At 42.5% G+C, this 22,765-nt stretch overlaps 1 protein-coding gene across 3 annotated transcripts; it reads left to right on the forward strand.

Moving 5' to 3' along the window:
* Positions 1–803: 803 nt before the first annotated feature.
* On the forward strand, positions 804–17,925 carry LOC115119979 (arfaptin-2-like). 3 transcript variants are annotated; one of them, XM_029648872.2, is made up of 10 exons: positions 805–1,013; positions 1,578–1,679; positions 1,839–1,871; positions 2,289–2,397; positions 12,350–12,451; positions 13,021–13,130; positions 13,488–13,709; positions 13,957–14,114; positions 15,773–15,947; positions 16,029–17,925. In XM_029648872.2, the coding sequence occupies exons 2-10, from the start codon at positions 1,587–1,589 to the stop codon at positions 16,182–16,184; spliced, it is 1,158 nt and encodes a 385-aa protein (XP_029504732.1). In that variant the 5' UTR covers positions 805–1,013; positions 1,578–1,586; the 3' UTR covers positions 16,185–17,925. The 3 variants fall into 3 exon arrangements, with proteins under 3 accessions (XP_029504736.1, XP_029504732.1, XP_029504733.1); XM_029648876.2 differs by lacking the exon at positions 12,350–12,451 and having other exon boundaries at positions 804–1,013; XM_029648873.2 differs by lacking the exon at positions 1,839–1,871.
* The last annotated feature ends 4,840 nt before the right edge of the window (positions 17,926–22,765 follow it).

Consider the following 22,765-nt stretch of genomic DNA (forward strand, 5'->3'; position numbering starts at 1 on the left):
TCAAATACACATTTAGATTGGTGAACAGCCATCCACAACAACCACAATCCGTAAGGCGCAAATAGCTAAATGAGAGAGCAGCAGTGTGATTCACATCAATGCGCTATGTAGATATCAATAATAAGCGATATCCGCATCGACGTAGATACTGCTGTCATCCTTACCTCCAAGCTTTATTCAAATTCAGTCGCACCATTGGAATACATAGCTTGGACTGTAGCCTACAAAAGCGTATTCCTGCTCTTTTTCCTCGATCCATCAAACACATTTGGTGTGTCATCATATTTGTCTCTGATTTATGGTCAGACTCGCTCACGTTGAACAAATTTAAAATAGCGAATGTTTTCAATGCTGATTTGAATGTCATTGAGAAAACAGAGACGTGTCAAACATTTTGTTTTCGCAAACATCCTTTCTGAATTAAAAAACAACCCTCATCTGTTATCTGATTACAATATTGTAGCTGGTAATGTAACAGATTACAGTTACAGTTTTTGTAATCCTTTACATGTAACGGATTACTCCCCAACCCTGCTGAGAACCATAAAGATGCTGGAGTTCAACCATTTAATCGTAAAACTATTATTCATATCCACAAAATCCAATAACTCAAAACCTCCTTCTGCCCTAGTTGCAGAGAGAACTTCATTTTTAAGGTGGTGATGTTTGTTTTTCCACACAAACCAAACAATCCAAATCACTAAATGGTTGAGGGTAGAAGGGAGTTGATGTCGTCAGCTGTTCGACGTGGCGACTTGACGTAACGTTACGTGTAGCGCCAGAGGAAGGAGGGAGGGACTGGGCTTCAGGGATTTTATCTGCATACTGTGTCCGGTTCTACCGGGGGATGCTAATGGGATAACGACCACAGTCATGCGTTCATCAACATACGAAAAATAAACATTGCAACGGTGTCATTCCGTTCATAATAGTAATATTTGATGAAATACCGTGTGGAATAAGCAGCTATATTTGACATTTTGGGAGATTTGACTACTGCACCTACACAGCAGGTAACGTTAGCTAGCTAACTGTGATCATCATAATTTTCAGCAGCACCACCAGTTTAGCCAGCTGGCTAGGGACGCAAGGTTGGAGCTAGCTAGCTATGTGTTGTATTGCTGGGACTAACAAGCTAACTAGATACAATACGAATGATGATCACGAATAGCTAGCTATGGCTGCTATAATGTGTTGTGAAATGTGATTGTTTGTTGTGAGAGCAGGTTATCGTTGCTTTCAGCACTGTAACTGTACCAGTGGACAGATCAGCCAGCTGGCTAAGGAATATGGACACAGCATATTTACATATCACAGCTGGCTAAGGAATATGGACACTGCATATTTACATATCACAGCTGGCTAAGGAATATGGACACTGCATATTTACATATCACAGCTGGCTAGGCTGGATATTATCCTGAATTAGGCAGATTTTACTCATATTTACATTCCTATCATTAATGTGAAAAGCTCAGTGTGTAATGATCATGCTCTCTCTCTCTTCATCACCTCTCTTTCTCCATCTCTCCATCTCCCATCTCTTTGTCTCTCTCCCAATGCTCTCTCTCCTGCAGACGACCACCATGGCAGACAGTTTTATGGGCAAGGCGGCTACCATGGAGATTCCTATCAACAGCAATGGAGAGACCCTGGCCGAGGATGACAGTTTGGAGCAGGTGGGTCATATGGTCTGTGTCCCATGGGAATACGGTGCCATTTGGGATACAGTTACTATGTACAGTATTTATATGTATACTGTGTGTGGTGACCTCTCATTACATCAACTATTTGTTTGTGTATTTTATTGTACTGTATTATGTCTCACTTCTGTGCAGGCTGCAAAGATTCAGTGGACCTTAGATGAGAAGGTAGGGATATGCAGTAGAAGGGATGAGAGAGTGTGTGTCACGTCGTGGTTGGAGATCTGTAGATTTAGATGTAGTGTACGTGTTAACATGGACGACTTTCAGACTAACCACAATAAACCTTCATCAATAGGTTTTCTCCTAATTGTTTTTCACCTAATCTACTGAACCATTTTCATGTGTGTGAGTGTCTGTGTACAACAAAGATTAGGCCTATATGGAAGGTCTTCGTCAGATTGACAATATACTCTACAGGTGCGTTACGCATTAGTCAGTCCCTCCAGGATTCGCATTTGTTTTTTGGCGCAGAATAATCAAGTGTTTTTGGCCGCAAATATCATAAATCTCTGCAAAATCTGTGAGGGACTGATTAGAGTTAGGCTATATCTATTCCATTGATGTGTTGTGGCTTCACCTTAGGACCTGCAGCAGGTGATGGTGTCTGGTCCCAACCTGAATGAGACCAGCATCGTGTCTGGAGGCTACGGAGGACCTGCAGGGGGCATCATACCCACCTCCTCCATCAAAGGTACACACAGCTCTACTGCTCTCACTAGCTCCATTAAAGGTACACACAGCTCTACTGCTCTCACTAGCTCCATTAAAGGTACAGACAGCTCTCTCTCGCTCCGTACTGCTCTCATTGCTTTGCATTACTGGAATGTCCACTTAATTATGTCCACTTAGGCCTTATTAAATCAATGAATATACTAGTCCCTTAAGCAATGTCTGTACTGCTTGCTTGGTTTGTTAGCATTAAGAATGGTGAAGACTACATTTTCAACTGCCCCAATGTGGTTTGTCCTGATGGAATTCAATTCCGTTTTTTGTTTATTTTAGGAGGTTGCCTGCATGCTGTTCTGCATCAGTGACTCTATTTTGACCTAACCTTCTTTCTGATCTTTCAGGAGTCTATGAGTAGCAAACAGTCTCTCTACTGTATTGGCTATTTTGATTATAAGATCTACTTCCTACTCTCTGTTACTGACTATCTTCTGTTTCAAATATTTTTATTAAACACACACAAGAATGGTGTATAGGTATACATGACAAGTATACAATTCTTATCTAAACATAAAAGAGCATACAGGAACAACAAGACCCAGAGTTCTGGGTGCAGAACAAATGATACAAAACACGACATACAAAACAAGGACACGTAGAAAGAAAGAGGGAAGATGTCCCCCCTACCCCCCCACCCCCCATCCCCTATTCCCCCCCCCCCTCCCAACTGCTCGGGTGGTAGGGCCAGCACACGCTGCCCAAAGGTAGATTAAAATATTACAATTGAGAGTGCGTTAATAAGTACAAATTCACAGCACCGACTCGTCCAAGTAGGAGAGGAAAGGCTGCCAGATTTGATCAAAAGTTGATAATTTATTGTTCAGAATATATCTAATTCTTTCTAAGTGTACAGTGTTTGCCAATTCACTGAGCCATAATTTGGTAGAGGGCGCTTCCCTCCTTTTCCAAAACAACAAGATTAGTTTTTTTGCCGAGATGAGACCATACGAGATTAGTTGTTTTTGGGGGTTGGTTCATCCGTTTAGGGACTCAGATACTCCCAGGATTATCAGAAGCGGGTCTGGATCTATTGAAGTCTCCAAAACTTCAGAGAGGATCCTAAAAATTCCACACCAATAACCATGCAAGCTAGAGCATAGGGCAAAGCAGTGGAGTAGTGTACCCTGCGTAGCCTGACATTTATCACATGTAGGGGATGTGTCAGGAAATATCCTATGCAGTTTAGTTTTGGAATAGTGTAATCTGTGTAATACCTTGAATTGTATGAGACGATGTCTGGAATTAATGGAGCATGTGTGGATATACTCCAAGCTCTCTTCCCAGTCTGCCACTGAGATGTCAGTCCCTAGTTCTTCCTCCCATTTTGCCTTGATGGCATCAGTAGAAGGTGTGCTAACAGATTGAAAAGCATCATATAGACGCGATATCAGTTTATCTGAGGTGGGGCATATTTTTATGCATCCGTCAAACCCTTTCTTTCTAAAATTATCTGCCGAAATTGTTGCCACCCCTATTACTAGCCTGTTCAACCTCTCTTTCGTGTTATCTGAGATTCCCAAAGATTGGAAAGCAGCTGCGGTCATCCCCCTCTTCAAAGGGGGGGACACTCTTGACCCAAACTGCTACAGACCTATATCTATCCTACCATGCCTTTCTAAGGTCTTCGAAAGCCAAGTCAACAAACAGATTACCGACCATTTCGAATCTCACCATACCTTCTCTGCTATGCAATCTGGTTTCAGAGCTGGTCATGGGTGCACCTCAGCCACGCTCAAGGTCCTAAACGATATCTTAACCGCCATCGATAAGAAACATTACTGTGCAGCCGTATTCATTGATCTGGCCAAGGCTTTCGACTCTGTCAACCACCACATCCTCATCGGCAGACTCGACAGCCTTGGTTTCTCAAATGATTGCCTCGCCTGGTTCACCAACTACCTCTCTGATAGAGTTCAGTGTGTCAAATCGGAGGGTCTGCTGTCCGGACCTCTGGCAGTCTCTATGGGGGTGCCACAGGGTTCAATTCTTGGACCGACTCTCTTCTCTGTATACATCAATGAGGTCGCTCTTGCTGCTGGTGAGTCTCTGATCCACCTCTACGCAGACGACACCATTCTGTATACTTCCGGCCCTTCTTTGGACACTGTGTTAACAACCCTCCAGGCAAGCTTCAATGCCATACAACTCTCCTTCCGTGGCCTCCAATTGCTCTTAAATACAAGTAAAACTAAATGCATGCTCTTCAACCGATCGCTACCTGCACCTACCCGCCTGTCCAACATCACTACTCTGGACGGCTCTGACTTAGAATACGTGGACAACTACAAATACTTAGGTGTCTGGTTAGACTGTAAACTCTCCTTCCAGACCCATATCAAACATCTCCAATCCAAAGTTAAATCTAGAATTGGCTTCCTATTTCGCAACAAAGCATCCTTCACTCATGCTGCCAAACATACCCTTGTAAAATTGACCATCCTACCAATCCTCGACTTTGGCGATGTCATTTACAAAATAGCCTCCAATACCCTACTCAACAAATTGGATGCAGTCTATCACAGTGCTATCCGTTTTGTCACCAAAGCCCCATATACTACCCACCATTGCGACCTGTACGCTCTCGTTGGCTGGCCCTCGCTTCATACTCGTCGCCAAACCCACTGGCTCCATGTCATCTACAAGACCCTGCTAGGTAAAGTCCCCCCTTATCTCAGCTCGCTGGTCACCATAGCATCTCCCACCTGTAGCACACGCTCCAGCAGGTATATCTCTCTAGTCACCCCCAAAACCAATTCTTTCTTTGGCCGCCTCTCCTTCCAGTTCTCTGCTGCCAATGACTGGAACGAACTACAAAAATATCTTAAATTGGAAACACTTATCTCCCTCACTAGCTTTAAGCACCAACTGTCAGAGCATCTTACAGATTACTGCACCTGTACATAGCCCACCTATAATTTAGCCCAAACAACTACCTCTTTCCCAACTGTATTTAATTCATTTATTTATTTTGCTCCTTTGCACCCCATTATTTTTATTTCTACTTTGCACATTCTTCCATTGCAAAACTACCATTCCAGTGTTTTACTTGCTATATTGTATTTACTTTGCCACCATGGCCTTTTTTGCCTTTACCTCCCTTCTCACCTAATTTGCTCACATTGTATATAGACTTGTTTTTTTTTTTTTTTTTTTTTTTTAACTGTATTATTGACTGTATGTTTGTTTTACTCCATGTGTAACTCTGTGTCGTTGTATGTGTCAAACTGCTTTGCTTTATCTTGGCCAGGTCGCAATTGTAAATGAGAACTTGTTCTCAACTTGCTTACCTGGTTAAATAAAGGTGAAATAAATAAAATAAATAAATAAAAACATGGAAGGTTTGGCATCCCCAAATGTTGGGAGGTGTTTTCTAACGTAGTCTCTAATTTGTAGGTATCTGAAAAAATTACTTCTGGGAAGATTATAAGTTTCCCTCACCAGCTCAAAGGAAGCAAAGGTCCCTTCTATGTATAAATCCCCTATGGTACTTATCCCCAACTCTCCCCATCGCTCAAAGGTGTTATCAAGGTTAGAAGGGGCAAAGGAGGGATTCCTGGCGACAGGGAGCATGAATGACATTGGTCTGAGCTCAAAGTGGACTTTAATTTGCTTCCAGATTCGGACTGTGCTATGTATTATAGGATTGTTACAATAAAGTGACATCTCCAGATTGACAGGCGAAAAAATCACAGCGCCAATAGAGAAGGGGTGACACTCCTCACGCTCCATACTAAGCCAGCTGGGTGCCGGGAGTACGTCATCCAACAGAAACGTAACAATGCGGAGGTTAGCGGCCCAGTAATAAAATATAAAATTTGGGAGAGACAATCCTCCTTCCATCTTGGATTTACAGAGGTGTTTTTTACCTATCCTTTGTGTTTTATAATCCCAGATGAAAGGATTGATAATTGAGTCCAGTTGTTTATGAAAGGATTTAGGTATGAATACTGGGATGTTCTGATATAGGTAGAGCAGTTGTGGGAGGAAGACCATTTTAATGGCATTAATTCTTCCGAGCAGAGAAATTGGGAGAGTTCTCCAAAATAGTATGTTTGCTTTGAGTTTTTGTATCAGAGAGGGGAAATTCTCTTTAAATAGTAAGGAGTATTGTTTGGTAACTACAATTCCTAGGTAGGTAAATTTTTCTGAAGATAACTTAAATGGGAGATGTTCTAGCCAGGAGGTATTTTGCGACCGTATGGGCATTAATTCACTCTTGTTCCAATTTATTCTGTATCCCGAGAAGGTACCAAACAAATTGATCACATCAAGAATAGCTGGGATACTAGCCTGGGGTTCTGCTACATAGAGGAGGATGTCATCTGCGTATAGGGAGATCTTATTTAGAGTATCTTTAGTATTATAGCCGTGTATTGCTGCATGAGATCTAATCGTCTGAGCGAGCGGTTCAATAATTAGGGCGAAGAGCATAGGCGACAGCGCACAACCCTGCCTTGTCCCCCTGTTGAGGTTAAATCGGGGCGACAATGATTGGTTAGTGAGTATTCTGGCACAGGGGGTCCTATATAAAAGCTGGATCCAATTTATGAACCTATCTCCAATATTAAATTTCTGTAGGACCTTGAATAGATAGGGCCACTCAACTTGGTCAAAGGCCTTTTCGGCGTCAAGAGATATGACGACAAGGTCCACGTTGGGTAACCTCTGAGAATACATAATATTGAAGAGGCGCCTGAGATTGAAGAATGAGTTTCTGTTAGGGATAAAGCCGGTCTGATCCGAATGGACCAATTTGCCAATTAAAGTGCTAAGCCTGTTAGCCAGAGTTTTTGCTAAAATCTTTTGGTCTGTATTAAGGAGAGATATTGGTCTGTATGACCCTACCTCTTCTGGATCTTTACCCTTCTTATGTATAACTGTAATGAACGCTTCGTCCAAAGTAGAAGGGAGAGCTCCATCCTCATTGGCCTGAATCAACATTTTGTGCAGATAGGGGAGAGCATGTTGCTGAATGTTTTATAGAATTCACCAGGGTATCCATCTGGGCCCGGGTCTTGCCACTCTTTAGAGATTTAATTGTTTCTCGGATTTCATCAAGAGATATTTCCTTATTCAGGAAGTTAGAATCTTCCTGGTTCAGGGCAGGAAGATTACAGTCCTCCAAAAATGTTTGCATAATTAAGGGGTTAGGATCCGCTTTAGATGTATATAGAGTCTCATAAAACTGCCGGAATCTGTCATTGATGTCTTTGGGGAAGAGAGTAATTCCCCAGATGCAGATTTAACCCTGTGAATCATTCGGTCACTCACATTTTTTCGAAGTTGTCTGGCGAGTAATTTGTGTGGTTTGTCACCAAACTCAAAATATTTTTGCTTGGCATAGAGAAAAGATTTAGCAATTTTAGCTGAGAGAATCTGATTATATTCAAATTTTAAAGAGGTAATTTTTTTATGTTTCTCCATAGATGGGTGGCTAGCATTCTCCCTATCCAGTAAGTGAATTTGTCCCTCTAGTTCTTCCAGTTTTCCTCTGTTTTGCCTACTCCTGGCAGCCTGAAAGGAGATGATACAGCCTCTCAGATAAGCCTTCAGTGTTTCCCACAATAATGCTGGGGAGGTCTCTGTGTTGTCGTTGGTATCAAAGAAAAATTTAATTTGGTCTTTAAGATATTCACAGAATGTTGGTTCTGTGAGGAGCTGAGGATTCAACCTCCAGACCGTCTCGTTTGGTACAATGTCACCCAATCTCAGGGAGAAGGTGAATGGACTGTGGTCCGAGATTATAATATCATGATACCTCACATTACAGGTATAGGGGAGTAGTCTAGCATCCAACAAAAAGTAGTCAATTTGAGTGTAAACCTTGTGAACATGAGAGTAAAAGGAGTATTCCCTACCCATAGGGTTAGCGATCCTCCATATATCAAATAAGTTTGAATTTTTTATGTAGGTGTTCAAGAATTCGCTTGAATAGGAGGTAGGGGTTCGCCGGGTAGAGGATCTATCCAAATATTGGTCTAGCACACAGTTAAGGTCCCCCAATGACCAGGTTAGTATGGGAGATATCTGGAATCAGGGCAAGGACTCTTTTGAAAAAAGAGGGGTTGTCAATGTTTGGCCCATAGATATTTAGTAGAGTTACTGAGGTAGAGTGGATTTCTCCTATTGCGATCACATACCGACCCTCTTTATCCGCAATAGTGGTTTTATGTAGAAAGGGAATTCCTTTCCGTACCAGAATCGCTGTGCCTCTCGTTTTGGCAGAGAAGTTAGAGTGATACACTTGCCCCACCCACCTACACTTAAGTCTGCTATGAGAGGTATTCTTCAGATGGGTTTCTTGCAAAAATATAATATCAGACGAGAGTGCTTTCAAGTGGCCTAGGATCTTGCCCCTCTTAGTTGGTTCGTTTAAACCCTTGACATTCCAGGAAGTGAATGTAAGCCCCGCCCTCCTCTCGTTTGTAGTTCCTATGGTGGCCTGCATACCATGTAACTTGATAAAAAGGTAAGAAAGCGCACCAAACCATCACGATCAGCATATGTAGCACCTACACCCGAGCAGTATCCAACCCACCCCTCCCCCCCTGCAAGCACCTTTACTTCCCACCCTGTTCCCCTAATTTCCCCAACACTTACACCCCCCATCAACCCACATTTAACAGGCATGTACAAACAGGAGAGAAAAAAAGGAAAAATAAAAATAATAAACACATTGTCTGGCCGATGCCAAAAAGCACGGCGCGACCTTGAACAAGAGGTAAAACAAAAATAAAATCCCAACTATACGTTCACCTCTCACTATCCTAGAACTTCTACTAACATATGAACTGAGGAGGCTCCCGAGTTAAGTGTTCAGTTAGCATCTAATAAACCTAAACCGAATAAGTTGCAACTTAAACATATTGCGCATTTAAGCGTCATCCTGGGTCAATCCCAGAGATAAGCAAGACATAGCCTCAAGATAATATTGCTAAGCACTGCCGGTCAAAAAATAAACCATCCACAACCGACCTAGTCAGCCGTACCTTTACATACTGTGGGTCAGGAGATCGGAACAAGGATTTGTTAAATTAAACGTTCCCCCCATAAAAAAAAAAAGTTTAATAAGTAAAAATATATACCTTATATATATATATATATATATACATATACATATATATATATACATACACATTACATACATATACATACATACATACATACATACATACATACACACACACATACACACATACATACACACATATACACACACACACACACACATATATATACATACATACACACACATAAACATACCTATATATACATATATATACATACACACACACACACATCCATACATATACATGTATGTATACATACCCACACAAAAAAATAATATATAAAAATATATATTTAAAGAATATGTATATACATCCATATGCACACATACAAACATTCATACCCCAGAATAACAATCTACACTGATTTAAAATATACACATACATAATACTAAAATGCTAAGAGAAAATAGTAATAAAGTACAAATAGTAATTATATTTACGCACACCTACACATACATAAGCATTACAGAGGGCTGGTGGGACTCTAGTCGGGAGAGAGGCCCACGGCCAGACAAAGGCAGAACGGCACAAAACATCAACTTGCTAACCAGGCGTCTGCCCCCTCCCAACCATCACCCCCAGTCCCCTGCAAGCAATATATAAATGGTATGGTAGTAAGAGTGATGTAAGGATTGTAAAACAACTAACGAAACAAAACAAAAGTGGGGGAATATAAGTATGTCCGTCCGAAGGTGTCAGTGATCAAACCTGGAAGTAAAAAATATGCATCGCTGAGCACAGCCGGGATGAAAGTGAATGTAACGTTAAATGAGAGCTCTGACCGCCATCCATTGGTCTGCTCAGCGTCTTACATGCTCTGTAGCCCTTGTTGAGCCCGTTTAATACGTTTTCACCCAATATGGTATAGTATGGATTCGAGTCCATGAGCAGATCCTAACACGCAATAACAAGGCACTCTAACCTGTACGGGGGATTGGTGTATATCCCCGGATAAACTTCTCTGCGTCCAAAACCGAGGAGAGCCAAATCTTCTCACCGGAAGGCGGGGTAATTCTTAGTCTTGCAGGGAAGAGTAAGGCTGGGCGAAGATGGAGTTTGTAGAGTTTGGTCATGACATCTCTGTAGTCGGCGCGATGCTTTGCCACATCGGGCGCATAATCCTCATAGACACGGAATGGATGCCCTTTATGTGACAGGTTGCCCCTCATTCGAGCTTCACGCAGGATAAGATCCTTGGTCTTGAAACTGTGACAACAGATTATTACTGGGCGAGGACGTTGGCCCGGTCCAGGCACTGGGACAAGGGAGCGATGTGCGCGGTCCAGCTGGGGATCCGAATCCAAAACATCCGATCCCATTGCATCCTTTAATAGCTTGGCGAAGAAGTCAGTAGGGCGAGAGCCCGCCTCTATCCCCTCTGCCAGACCAACAACGCGAAGGTTATTACGTCTGGATCGGCCCTCCAGGTCCACCACTTTCACAGAAAGCCTCTGCACAGTATCCTGCAAGGACGAACATCGCTTCTCTAACTCGTCGATCCTACCAGCGTTGAATTCAGAAGCTTTCTCAAGGTCCACAATACTCTGGCCATGCGAAGCGACCGTTCGAATGACGCTCTCGATTTTGGTGTCCAGCTCAGCAATAGTGGCCTTAAGATCCTCAGCTATAGCAACACGTAGCTCCCCCAAAGCCCGGGTAAGTTCTGTAAGTGTCACGTTGTTGCATGTGCCTCCCGCCATGTCTGTCTCGTTGTTTAGTGGGGAGTAGGCCTCCGCTGTGGATTTATTGTCCTTTGGTCGCTTATTACTCGGCATTTTCATATAAAAAGTTACAATTTTGTATTAGAAGTAAACGTTTGTTGTAAAAAGTGCCATAAAGTAGGTTAAATTAGATTATTTCGCAAAAAAGTTGCAGGAGCCTCTCACGCACAGCCGTTCACTCCAACATGCTAGCTCCGCCGTTACTGACTATCTTAACCAACCCTGTCCTCCAGGCCCCGCTATCCACTTCAACCCTCAGTATGTGGACAGGAGACGTCCCCCTGCCCCTAACTGTGCCCTTGTCCCTGGAGCCAAACCTCAGCCCACAGGTGGCTTTACACTGAGCTCAATTGTTTTTTTGTGAAGTCACACAAAGTATCTGTGCATGTGTACAGGTTCGTTTCATGCTGCTCACAGCGTGGAGGCCACGGCACCAAGACAGCGGAGAAGTTGAGCCTCGAGCTTCAACACTCTTAGTTGTTGTGGAAAGTGACCCTCTGTGCTGTTTACTCTCTGCATCTACCTCATATTGCTGAGTCTGCCTGTTTACACTTTCAAGCTTGTTTTCATTAGTTACTCTTTCATTCTGTGGGAGAATGAGCCCTGCCTGTAGCCTGGGTTGCTGTTTAACCCCAGACTATAGCATACTGAATGCATGTCGGTGGATGTTAACTAAAAAACTGGATATGTTTACTAACCTGATTGACTTCATTGCAGAGCGGTTTGATTTACCGTGTTATGTTTGCGTGAATGTTTCTAATGATGACAACTGCATCCCAAATGGATAGGGCACTACTTTTGACCAGAGCCCTATGGCTCCCCCATAGGGAATAGGGTGCCATTTTGGATGCATCCTATGTATGCAAATGTAACATGAAGTGGTTAACGAATGAAATATTGAGGTTCATTAAATCATGACATGTGCATAATTTCATACTTTACTACTACTTATGTTCTCAACATGTTCATATTTCATATTTTTCTCCATCTGCTTTTTTATTCTGTTGTTTTTTTGACATGGAAAACCTGTGTGACCCACTATCACATCCTCTCTAACACCTTCACCAACCTTCATCTATTCTCTCCATCTCATATATCACATCTCCTCTCACCATGTCCATTCCAGACCTGCGAATGAAGTCCAGGGCACAGGGTGTAGGTCTGGTCCCCAGCCAGTCAGCAGCCAGCAGGATAGCCAACCAGAACCAGACCGACCAGCCATTCACAGGTACCAGAGGAGTAGGGTTGCAAAATTCCAGGTTCACCAAAATTCCCAGGTTTTCTAGAAATCCTGGTTGGAAGATTTCCAGAATTGGAAGGTAATTCCAGAATTACTATAAGCACTACATTTTGAATTCTGCAACCAGGGTTTCTGGAAAACGTGGACATTTTACCTGAGAATGCTACTGGAACTTTCCAGCCCTACACTGGACCCATACAGCACCACCCTCCTTTACTCCACTTCACCTTGTTCATTCATTCATTTCATTCACTCTCAACCGATCACTCAATCACTGTCATACTATTTTTCTCGAAGACATACTGAGCACATGAAATGAATATTTCAGGTCTTTGCTTTGAGGAGTAGTGATGAGGAGAGTGCCCAAGGAAACACTGATCTGCCTTTCTGTGTATCGCAGCGCTACTGACTGAAGCTGGTTTTGTGACAGCGTTCATAAGAAATTAGATGAAAGGTCCATCTTATTTACTATAGACTTTATCAACTAGGTCTCAGCATCTAACCACTTTAAGGAATCCTCTGAGAGTGAGCAGGTTATTTATTATCCTTTGTGTCAGGGTCGGGGATGCACCACAGTAACAGCAACCTGTCAGTGGAGGAGGCTAACCGTGGTGTGGCTGTGGAGAAACTAGACAGCGTTAAGAAGTGGGGCATCAACACCTACAAGGTACAGAACAGAACCTTTCTCCTGGGGAAAATGTGTTGAAGCCATCCTTCATTGAATCATGTGTTCTATGGTGTGATTGCGACAGCACTGGTATGATCAGTTGTCTTCATACAAGACTGGGAATAATTTCCTCCTTGGAAAGCAAGTAACTCTTCTATTGAGTTCTATTCTGATCACATCTCTCCATGTCATCTTTATCCCAGTGTGCCAAGCAGATGTTCTCATCTCCTGTTCTCTCCTTTATCCTAATCACATTTCTTCTTCTCCATCTTTACACCAGTGTACCAAGCAGATGTTCTCATCTCCTGTTCTCTCTTTTATTCTAATCACATCTCTTCCTCTCCATCTTTACACCAGTGTACCAAGCAGATGTTCTCTGAGCGGTTCGGCCGTGGTTCTCGGACGGTGGACCTGGAGCTGGAAGCCCAGATAGATGTGCTCAGGGACACCAAGAGGAAGTACGAGTCTGTCCTGAGACTGACCAGCGCCCTGACCAGCCACTTCTACAACCTGGTCCAGACCCAGCAGGCCCTGGGGGACACCTTTGCGGACCTCAGCCAGAAATCACCTGAACTACGGGTAAGAAAGACCTATAACTCCTGACCCCTGACCTTAAACCCGTAGACCTCAGCCCAGCCAGAAATCAGCTGCAGATGGCACACTGTGTGAAATTGGCCTCCAGAAATGTAGCCTGAAAATCCAGGCTGTAATTTTTGGTTGGAAACAAAGCCTGTCAGTTTCACTTTGGAATCCAGGCTACCTTACTGACTGTTTCTCTATACGAGATATTTATTGAGGATGTAAACGCAAGTGTTTTTGTCCACAGGATGAGTTTGGCTACAACGCGGAGACCCAGAAGTTGTTGTGTAGGAATGGGGAGGCTCTTCTTGGAGCCATCAACTTTTTTGTGTCCAGCATCAATACACTGGTCAACAAGACAATGGAGGACACACTTTTGACCATCAAACTGTACGAGGCAGCAAGGTAACAACGAAGATGGGGAAGGTTAAAAAGATGCGGGCGGCCTCCCGAGTGGCGCCGTGGTCTAAGGCACTGCATCACAGTCCTAGCTGTGCCACTAGAGAATCTGAGTTCGAGTCCAGGCTCTGTCGCAACCGGCCACGACCGGGAGACCCATGGGGCGGTGCACGATTGGCCCAGCGTCACCCGGGTTAGGGGAGGGTTTGGCCGGCGGAGATATCCTTGTCCCATCGCACGCTAGCGACTCCTGTGGCGGGCCGGGCGTAAGGCACTGTGTTTCCTCCGACACATTGGTGCGACTGGCTTCCGGGTCAAGTGGGCATTGTGTCAAGAAGCAGTGCGGCTTGGTTGGGTTGTGTTTCGGAGGACGCACGGCTCTCGTCCTTCGCCTCTACCGAGTCCGTGCAGGAGTTGCAGCGATGAGACAAGACTATCACTACCAATTGGATACCACGAAATTGGGGAGAAAAAAGGTTGCAGGGCCTGGAGATTCTGTAGTAGTTTCCTCCTTATAACAGTTTCAAATGATCATACTGACAAATTATGAGGTTTACAGTCTTTTTTTACAGAGATCTGTGCTCCTTTACACCATGAAAATGTGGCCCTATATCTATGATTGCCAGAGACATTATATAGAGTGTGTTTGACATGACATCATAGTTCTGTGTGTCAGGCTGGAGTGTGATGTGTACCATGCATACCTGGAGGAGTTGAACCTGGGTTTGAGGGTTATACATTGTTACAGGGTGTTATGTGGGTGTTTTATAGGATTGGGTGGTATACCGTATACTGAGGTATTTTTTTCTAAAAGCCACAGGGTGGTTTTTTAATAGTCAAAACTATTTATTTTAAGAAATTTGAATATTTCTAGCTACTTTTTAAGTTAATACCTGCAGTCAACTTGTGCAATATGTTAGGAGATAAAGCAGATTGTGTTCTTCATTTCACCTGTCAAATGATTTGACATTATGAAGCTTACTGCAGTTCCCCAGAACAGTTAAGCCAGTCACGTGTCTGTTTATAAATAGCACAACGGGAGACAGCAGGAGCTGGTGAGTTGATAGCGTTCTTTATCTATCGGAGAGTCTCTGTTGTGCGGTGCACATGAGGTGATGAAGTTACACTTGTATGCAATTCACTATTAAATGTTTGCCATCAGTCATCGTATAACGGCTTTCTGCCGTGTTTGAGAAGTCAAAGAGCTCTGGATGGGTTGTCTGTACAGCTGCCGTTTGATCCCTGTGCTTCCTACTAGCGTTTCCCCCTCCGTTCTTCTCTCCTCTGCTCCATGTACACATGCTGCTCTTCCTTCAGAAAAGCAGCATCACAACTTTAGTCATTTGCACAATTTCTCTCGTTCACCTTTACTTGTAAATGTCCACACTCACTGAAAATGACATTCGGTAGCAACTAGCTATACTTGTATAACTTTATGAGCGGGATTTGCCTCTCTGCAATTAGTTTGTTTTTGCTCATTAGCATTTAGCTAACAGCCTCAGTGTGATTTTAGTTTTTTTGTTTGTTTTGTTGTGTTTTTAGTTCCCCCCTGTGTACTATGCTGGTAATACCATAAACCCGGGATGGCAGAAGAACTAACGGTATGGCTGGATACCGCCCAAGCCTATTTCTTTACGGTGCCTCTCCTCCCCTCTCTCTCCCAGGCTGGAGTTTGATGCGTACAGGGCCGACCTGGAGGAGTTGAGTCTGGGTCCTCGTGATGCTGCCACCATGGTGCGTATTGAGGTGTCCCAGCAGCAGTACCAGGTGCAGAGAGACAAGTACGAACGGCTGCGCTCAGACGTCACCATCAAACTCAAGTTCCTGGAAGAGAACAAGGTAGGTTAGTTAGTTAGTTATTTGGTTAGTTAGTTTACAATAATGCTACATCACACTCTCTCTCTCTTTCTGTGTGTGTAGGTGAAGGTGATGCACAAGCAGCTGCTGCTCTTCCATAATGCTATCTCAGCCTACTTCGCTGGGAACCAGCAGCAGTTGGAACAGACACTGAGACAGTTCAACGTCAAGTTAAAGCCCCCAGGGTCAGACAAGCCCTCCTGGCTGGAGGAGAGCTAGAGTGATCAGCTCCCAGTCTCCTGGCCTTGTATGTATCAAGCATCTCAGAGTACTAGTACTGATCTAGGATCAGTTTTGCCTTTTAGATAATTATGAATCAGATTCTATGGATAGGCAGGACTTGATCCTAGATCAGCACTCCTACTCTGAGATGCTTGATACATTTGGCCCCAGATCTCAGTCAGGTCTATATAGGGACACAGATGGAGAGACACACTGGGGTTGGAAGAAACAAGAGGAATGGATGGATGAGTAGACGGATGAACAGATATATGAAACCAACTAAAACTGTATATACAAACCAGAGATGGGACAAGTAGAGACTAGTGATGATCATACTAAGGGGAAAAGAACGCAGTTCTTAACATTTAGTTTTGCCAATACATTGCTCATTCGTTTATAGAATGTCTATTTTATGTTGATTTGTTGTGTTAATAATTATTCTCAACAGAGCGTCATTATGTTGTTGCTATGTAGCGTAACTTTTAATTTATCATACTTTGAGAAGTTATTCTAAGATTATAGTTTACACATAAATGTAATCATTATTTTCAAATTGTTTTCACTCTTTTGTAAAGCGTTATGTAAAGCATTCCAGAGGTCATAATTTGAAAGGTCAGTAAACTGTAGAGGATATTAAGAATAGGCTATGTATCTGGACCAGTTACATTGTTTGTACCTGGTGACGATTAGAGGTATAGTTATTAATGAGCAAAGGGAAAAAGAAGCCTACAGTCTGGTATACTATTGATGACAGAAGTTATGGGATAAAGGGGCAATCTTGGATTTGTAAAAACAAAAAGCAGTCAACAATCAATGGCTATATATCATGAATTTAAAAGTCAAAAAATGAATTTGTACCAATCCCAGATTGCCCCTTTGTCTACCAATAATTTTGAGGACAGGAAATACAACTTTTGCATTTACAATAATCTTCCTCCGATTAATCCTGCATATCATTTAATTACACATGTATTGTCTTTAACATATCCAATATCTCAATAATCAAATAGAGTTAACATTTGTTCAGAAAAATACCTAGACTTGGGCCTCCCGAATGGCACTGCATCGCAGTGCTTGAGGTGTCACTACAGACCCAGGTTCGTTCCCAGGCTGTGTCACAACCGGCCGTGACCAGGAGACCCATAGGGCGGCGCACAATTATCCTAGCATCGTCCGGGTTTGGCCGGCATGAATGTCTGTCTCATCTCGCACTAGCGACTCCTGTGGTGGGCCGGGCGCAGGTGCACAGTGTTTCCTCCGACACATTGGTGCGGCTGGGTTCCGGGTTAAGTGGGCATTGGGTCAAGAAGCAGTGCGGCTTGGTTGGGTTGTGTTCGGCGGACACACGGCTCTCGATCCTTCGCCTCTCCCGAGTCCGTTGGGGAGTTGCAGCGATGAGACAAGATCGCAATTGGATGTCACGAAACTGATTCCATTCAAATGTATATGTTCTTGTTAGGTTTTTCTTTTGTTTTCTCTCACATTTCCACATCAATGTTGTGTCTTGTTTTTAAAACAGATGTCCTGGTGTACAGTATATTAAATGGTGGTTTACAGTATATGGTTTGGTATTTCCATAGAGACTTGATGTTTCCCCACAGAAGCTGTACAGTAATAACAATCTGTCCACCTGCTGTCCACTGAATATGTTGTTGTAGTCATCATCTGTATAAGTACTGTACCATATTGTGTTCATACATTACATGGCAATACAATCCAAAACATGGCTGAAAAATGATTGGTACTTCCATCTGTGATTGTCTTCTTTACTGTTAATCAGGCAACGGTCTAGGCGTGTGTCCCGAGTGGCACCTTATTGCCTAAGAAACACACTATGTTTAAGTAGTGCACTATATAGGGAATAGGCAAGTTCTGCCAACCCTGCTGTAAGGGTTAAGATCAAGCTGAGTTTTATCTCATTAGCATTTGGTGAAGTCAGAGTGAGAGCTGATAACTGTCTGGTCTATTAGACAGCTTGTGAAGTTATAGATCTTTCATCGGTCTGTGGACAAACCTACTGTAACTCTTCCACCAGGTAGATGAGGACAGTCGACAATATTTGACACACAGAAAAACCCAAGATTCAAAATGTAAATGACTTTTTAATTTCAAGAATCCCAATCCAACCGCTACAATGGTCAATTTCACTATAAATACGTCGTTTTTCATTATATTCATGCTCACTGTGATTCAGGAATGTTTCCTTTAGAAAACAAAAGTTTGGAGTATGTGACGTTCTTTGTCTGAACCTTGCTGTGTCTTGTGATTCACCTCTATGACGTATTACTGTGTGACAGTGGATAGAGGGGTCTGATTAGCAAACGGTATGAGGAGTCAATGGTTTGTCCCAAATGGCACCCTATTCCCTACATAGAGCACTACTTTTGACCCTATGGGCCCTGTTCAAAAGTCAAAAGTAGTGCACTAATGGAATAGTGTGCAATTTGGGATGTGCGCCATGTTTAATCACACAATATTGCTATTTAATCATGTCATACATGTCAACACCATGATCAGTGATGTGATGAATTCCACTGTCTTTATGTTGACATGTTTCACCTAAAAGTCTAGGGTGCCTGAAATGTAATATCCCAAAAGGTGGTGGTCAGGCCCTGAACCCCTGAATGTGGTCAGTTAATGATACTGAAAATGTTGTATAAAAACTCTGTATGAACACAAACTAGAAAAGGACATTTCCTATAAAAGAAAATGTGTGCTTGCTAGTCTTGAAGTATTATGGCTGGGAAATAGCAGTAATGGTAGTGACTGCAGTAGTAATGGTAGTAATAGGGTTGTCATAAGCTACGAGTGAGTTGTTTTGGGGTGGTTTGTACGTGTGGCGATATTATAGTGGCTTATAGTGGGCAGTATAGAGCATATTGTCACTGTCTGATGAAAGCCTCTCCAACACAGAAACTTTTCAGGAGGTTGGAAAAATAGCCATGTTTTCCCATTAACGAACATACAGTTATTAAACTTCAGAGGCTATTTTTAATACATTTTCTTAGTCCTAGAGTCATGAAATGATCAGAGTACACTGAGGGGAGTTACAGCTTTCAAAGAAATGGGCAAAAATGGAGATGAGGTTTTCATCAGACAGCGACGATAGAGTAATATGGCACCATAATCTATAAAATGTGTTTGTTTGAACATTCTGAAAGTTCTGTGGCGGTTGTTCTGCCATTGAAATGAATGAGGATACAACAAGCTTTATAGTTTATACAATAGCCTATGAATTGCTATCAAAAAGATGTGTTGAAGCAATCTAAATTGAGTCTGACTGCACATGTCAATGTCGGCTTGGTGTTTGTAGCATAATCGGTTCAAGAGCAGCGCAGATCCAACAATGAAGGCTGAATGGCTGTATATGTGCATTTGTGGTGGTGGTTATGGGTCTGTTAGCGGAAATACAAAGCTTTGTTAGTGTGTTTGAAGCTTTTGGAGGTAGAAAAAAACGCTATGCTATTATGCTAGGTGGATGCAGTGAAGCAGCTCAGGTAGAATGTATGGACAAAGCAAATGTTTCTATTTGCATTACCAGTTTCACAGCTCCAGGCAAGAACACACTCTAGGCCAGGTATGGAGATCGCTTTAGTCAGGTTTCTCAACTCCACAATGTAGAAATACAATGGAGTTGAGTGGTGATGAGTGTGGGAGGACTGCACTTCCGACTCATCGAGTTGCTTTCCTTTTACGTATGTTTGTCCTGTGTAAATGCAAGCTTTTATTTGGTTGCTGAAATCTGTCGTTTTTGATAAATGTAGCATTTTACGTGACCTCTGCCAAGGGAACCATTATTTGTTAACAGAGAAGGAGCAGCCTGTCATTGCACACCATATTTTTTTGTTTAGGCAGGGGACGCATAAAATGCCAAAACGATGGATTCCAAATATAACAATCAGGACAAGCACAGGTACACAGTAAGCCTTAAAGAATGGATATTTATAAAATGATCAAGTGGTAGTGCATGCTTAAAGTCGTAACTCTCACCTGGACTAGAGGGGAAATAACTATGTGAGAATTCTGTTCATAGACTACAGCTCAGCGTTCAACACCGTAGTCCCCTCCAAACGTATCACCAAGCTCGGGACCCTGTGACTGAACACCTCTCTCTGCAACTGGATCCTGGATTTCCTGACGGGTTGTCGCCAGGTGGTGAGGGAAGGCAACAACACCTCTGCCACGCTGACCCTCAACACGGGGGCCCCTCATAGATCTGTGCTTGGTCCACTTCTGTACTCCCTGTTCACCTACGACTGCGTGGACACGCACGACTCCTACCACATCGTCAAGTTTGCTGACCAACAGCGATGACACAACCTACAGGGAGGTCAGAGGCTTAGAAGTGTGGTTACAGGACAAGAACCTCTCCCTCAACGTCAGTAAGACCAAGGAGCTGATCGTGGACTATAAGCAAACATTTCAAAGTCTACAGCTTTGCATTTAGCGCATGTAACAAATACAATTTAATTTGATTTGAACTTCCTACTCCATTGGAAAACAATGGATTACGTGGCACAGTACTAGTCTGACAGACATCACATAAATTGCTACTTTTATCAAAAACTACCGATTTCAGAACCCAAAGTAAAAATTGCATTTACACAGGACAAACATAGGTACAAGGAAAGTATTAACAAATTACATTTTTACATGTATCAGCTGACAGTGACACGATGAAGTCAGAGGTGCACTCCGCCCACACTGGTTTCCACTCAACTACATTGCAGCCTACTTGTACATCGCATATGACCAGTTTTACACTGTTTACATCTCACTGGATTATATCAAGTAAAATGTTGGTATAATTCAGTAAGAACACTAGTCCTACTGTAAACTGACACATTTGGGTGGCCAGACACAGTGCAGATTTTACAGTACTGCTGTCAAAATGGAACATGGCACTGGCAGTTAGGGGGTTAACAGGGCATCTGGCTCAGTCATTAATGTATATATACACTAGATGACTAAGAGTGGGCACTGTGTTGAAGCCACCGTACCTCGATGGCTTCTGGCACTCCGATATTTTCGAAGGTATAGAAATGCATTTATTAATGTTTACATTAGTTTTTGCCACACACACAGACACCTTAATGCATGCTTTTAATTTATATTATATTAGCTAAACATATATATATATTTATTTCAAATGCAAGAGAAGTGCCACAATGTATTATTGCAGTTTAGGCACAATTTAGATTCTGGCCACTAGATGGCAGCAGTGTATGTGCAACGTTTTAGACTGATCCAATGAACATCAGCATTACTGTTCAAAATGATGTATCAAGTCTGCCCAAATGTGCCTAATTGATTTAAGTACATAACTGTGCACTCTCCTCAAACAATAGCATGGTATTCTTTCACTGTCATAGCTACTGTAAATCGGAGTTAGATTAACAAGAATTTAAGCTTTCTGCCCATATGTCTATGTCCTGGGAAATGTTTGTTTTTTTAACCTTTATTTAACTAGGCAAGTCAGTTAATAACAAATTCTTATTTTCAATCCAGTAGAGGATAACCTTCAATAATGTATTTTCAGCTGTTTGAAGCTGTTGTACAAAACCAAACGTAAAATATTCAAAAGTTTTACTTCATAATGGGAAGCATAGAAATGGCACACAGAGAACAGATTTACCGCTTCTTAGACAATGAGAATGACAGACCTATAACACACATTTCTACGTGAATTTGGTGTGGTCGCCCAAAAAGTGACATAGTGCAGCTTTTATTGAAAAACTGTATAATTTCGATCATTCCTATGGAGGACTGCTCCTACTTGGGAGTGCCAATATGGCCGACCGGTGGCTGCAAAGCATCTCAATGACCAAAATGTTGTACCAGAAATTCAGGGTTTATATACATCTTTAGGCAGATAAAGTTGCGACATACTTTTACGTCTCCTCTGACACCTCGGTCGTCACTAGTTAACACAGCCACAAGGTCGTAATTATGGCTAAACCCCGCCCATTTCTACAATTGATCTTCTTCAAATCTGATTTTAAACCTTAATCCTAACCTGAACTACACTGCTAACCTTATGCCTAACCCTAACCTTAAATCAAGACCAAAAAGCATATTATAAATGTTTTGGAAATGTTGACTATGTGGCTGTGAAACCCGACTTTGTGGCTGAGTTATCTAGTGGAAACCTGACAACACTGGTAGCAGACCAGTGGTCGTAGTCAACTCAATTCACACGTCCGATGTTGAAGTTTGAAGAGGAAGGCGGCGGACTAACTCATGGATTCAATTGAATTGTAGTTTTTGGTGTTTCAAAATTGTTTTCACTCTTGGTGGAACGTTGCATATCGAGCAGGTAAGGTAGGCTACAGAATCCTCTTCCCTTACTTTGAATGTTATAACACATTAGTAGCTTAAAGAGAAAACCTGATCAAAATAGGTAGCTTACTGTATTCCGTTTTTCTGGTGGATGTATTGTTTTGATTTGTAAATTCATACACGTATTTTATCATTAGGCTGCTTTCAATGTCTTTCGAATTAAGCATTTGTTGATATGTTGTCTCATTTGAGCACTTCAGCAACAATTGTCATGAGGCTTGTTCGGTGCTGGGCAATAC

Source organism: Oncorhynchus nerka, linkage group LG11 (assembly GCF_034236695.1).
Source record: "Oncorhynchus nerka isolate Pitt River linkage group LG11, Oner_Uvic_2.0, whole genome shotgun sequence".
In the NCBI taxonomy this organism is placed as follows: domain Eukaryota; kingdom Metazoa; phylum Chordata; class Actinopteri; order Salmoniformes; family Salmonidae; genus Oncorhynchus; species Oncorhynchus nerka.

What these genes read in the sequence shown, in the direction of transcription:
- LOC115119979 (XM_029648872.2), top strand. Translation starts at nt 1,587, where the DNA reads ATGGCAGACAGTTTTATGGGCAAGGCGGCTACCATGGAGATTCCTATC. An exon ending in AGGATGACAGTTTGGAGCAG is followed by an intron (nt 1,680 to 1,838) that starts GTGGGTCATATG and finishes ACTTCTGTGCAG; the next exon opens with GCTGCAAAGATTCAGTGGAC. An exon ending in GACCGACCAGCCATTCACAG is followed by an intron (nt 12,452 to 13,020) that starts GTACCAGAGGAG and finishes CCTTTGTGTCAG; the next exon opens with GGTCGGGGATGCACCACAGT.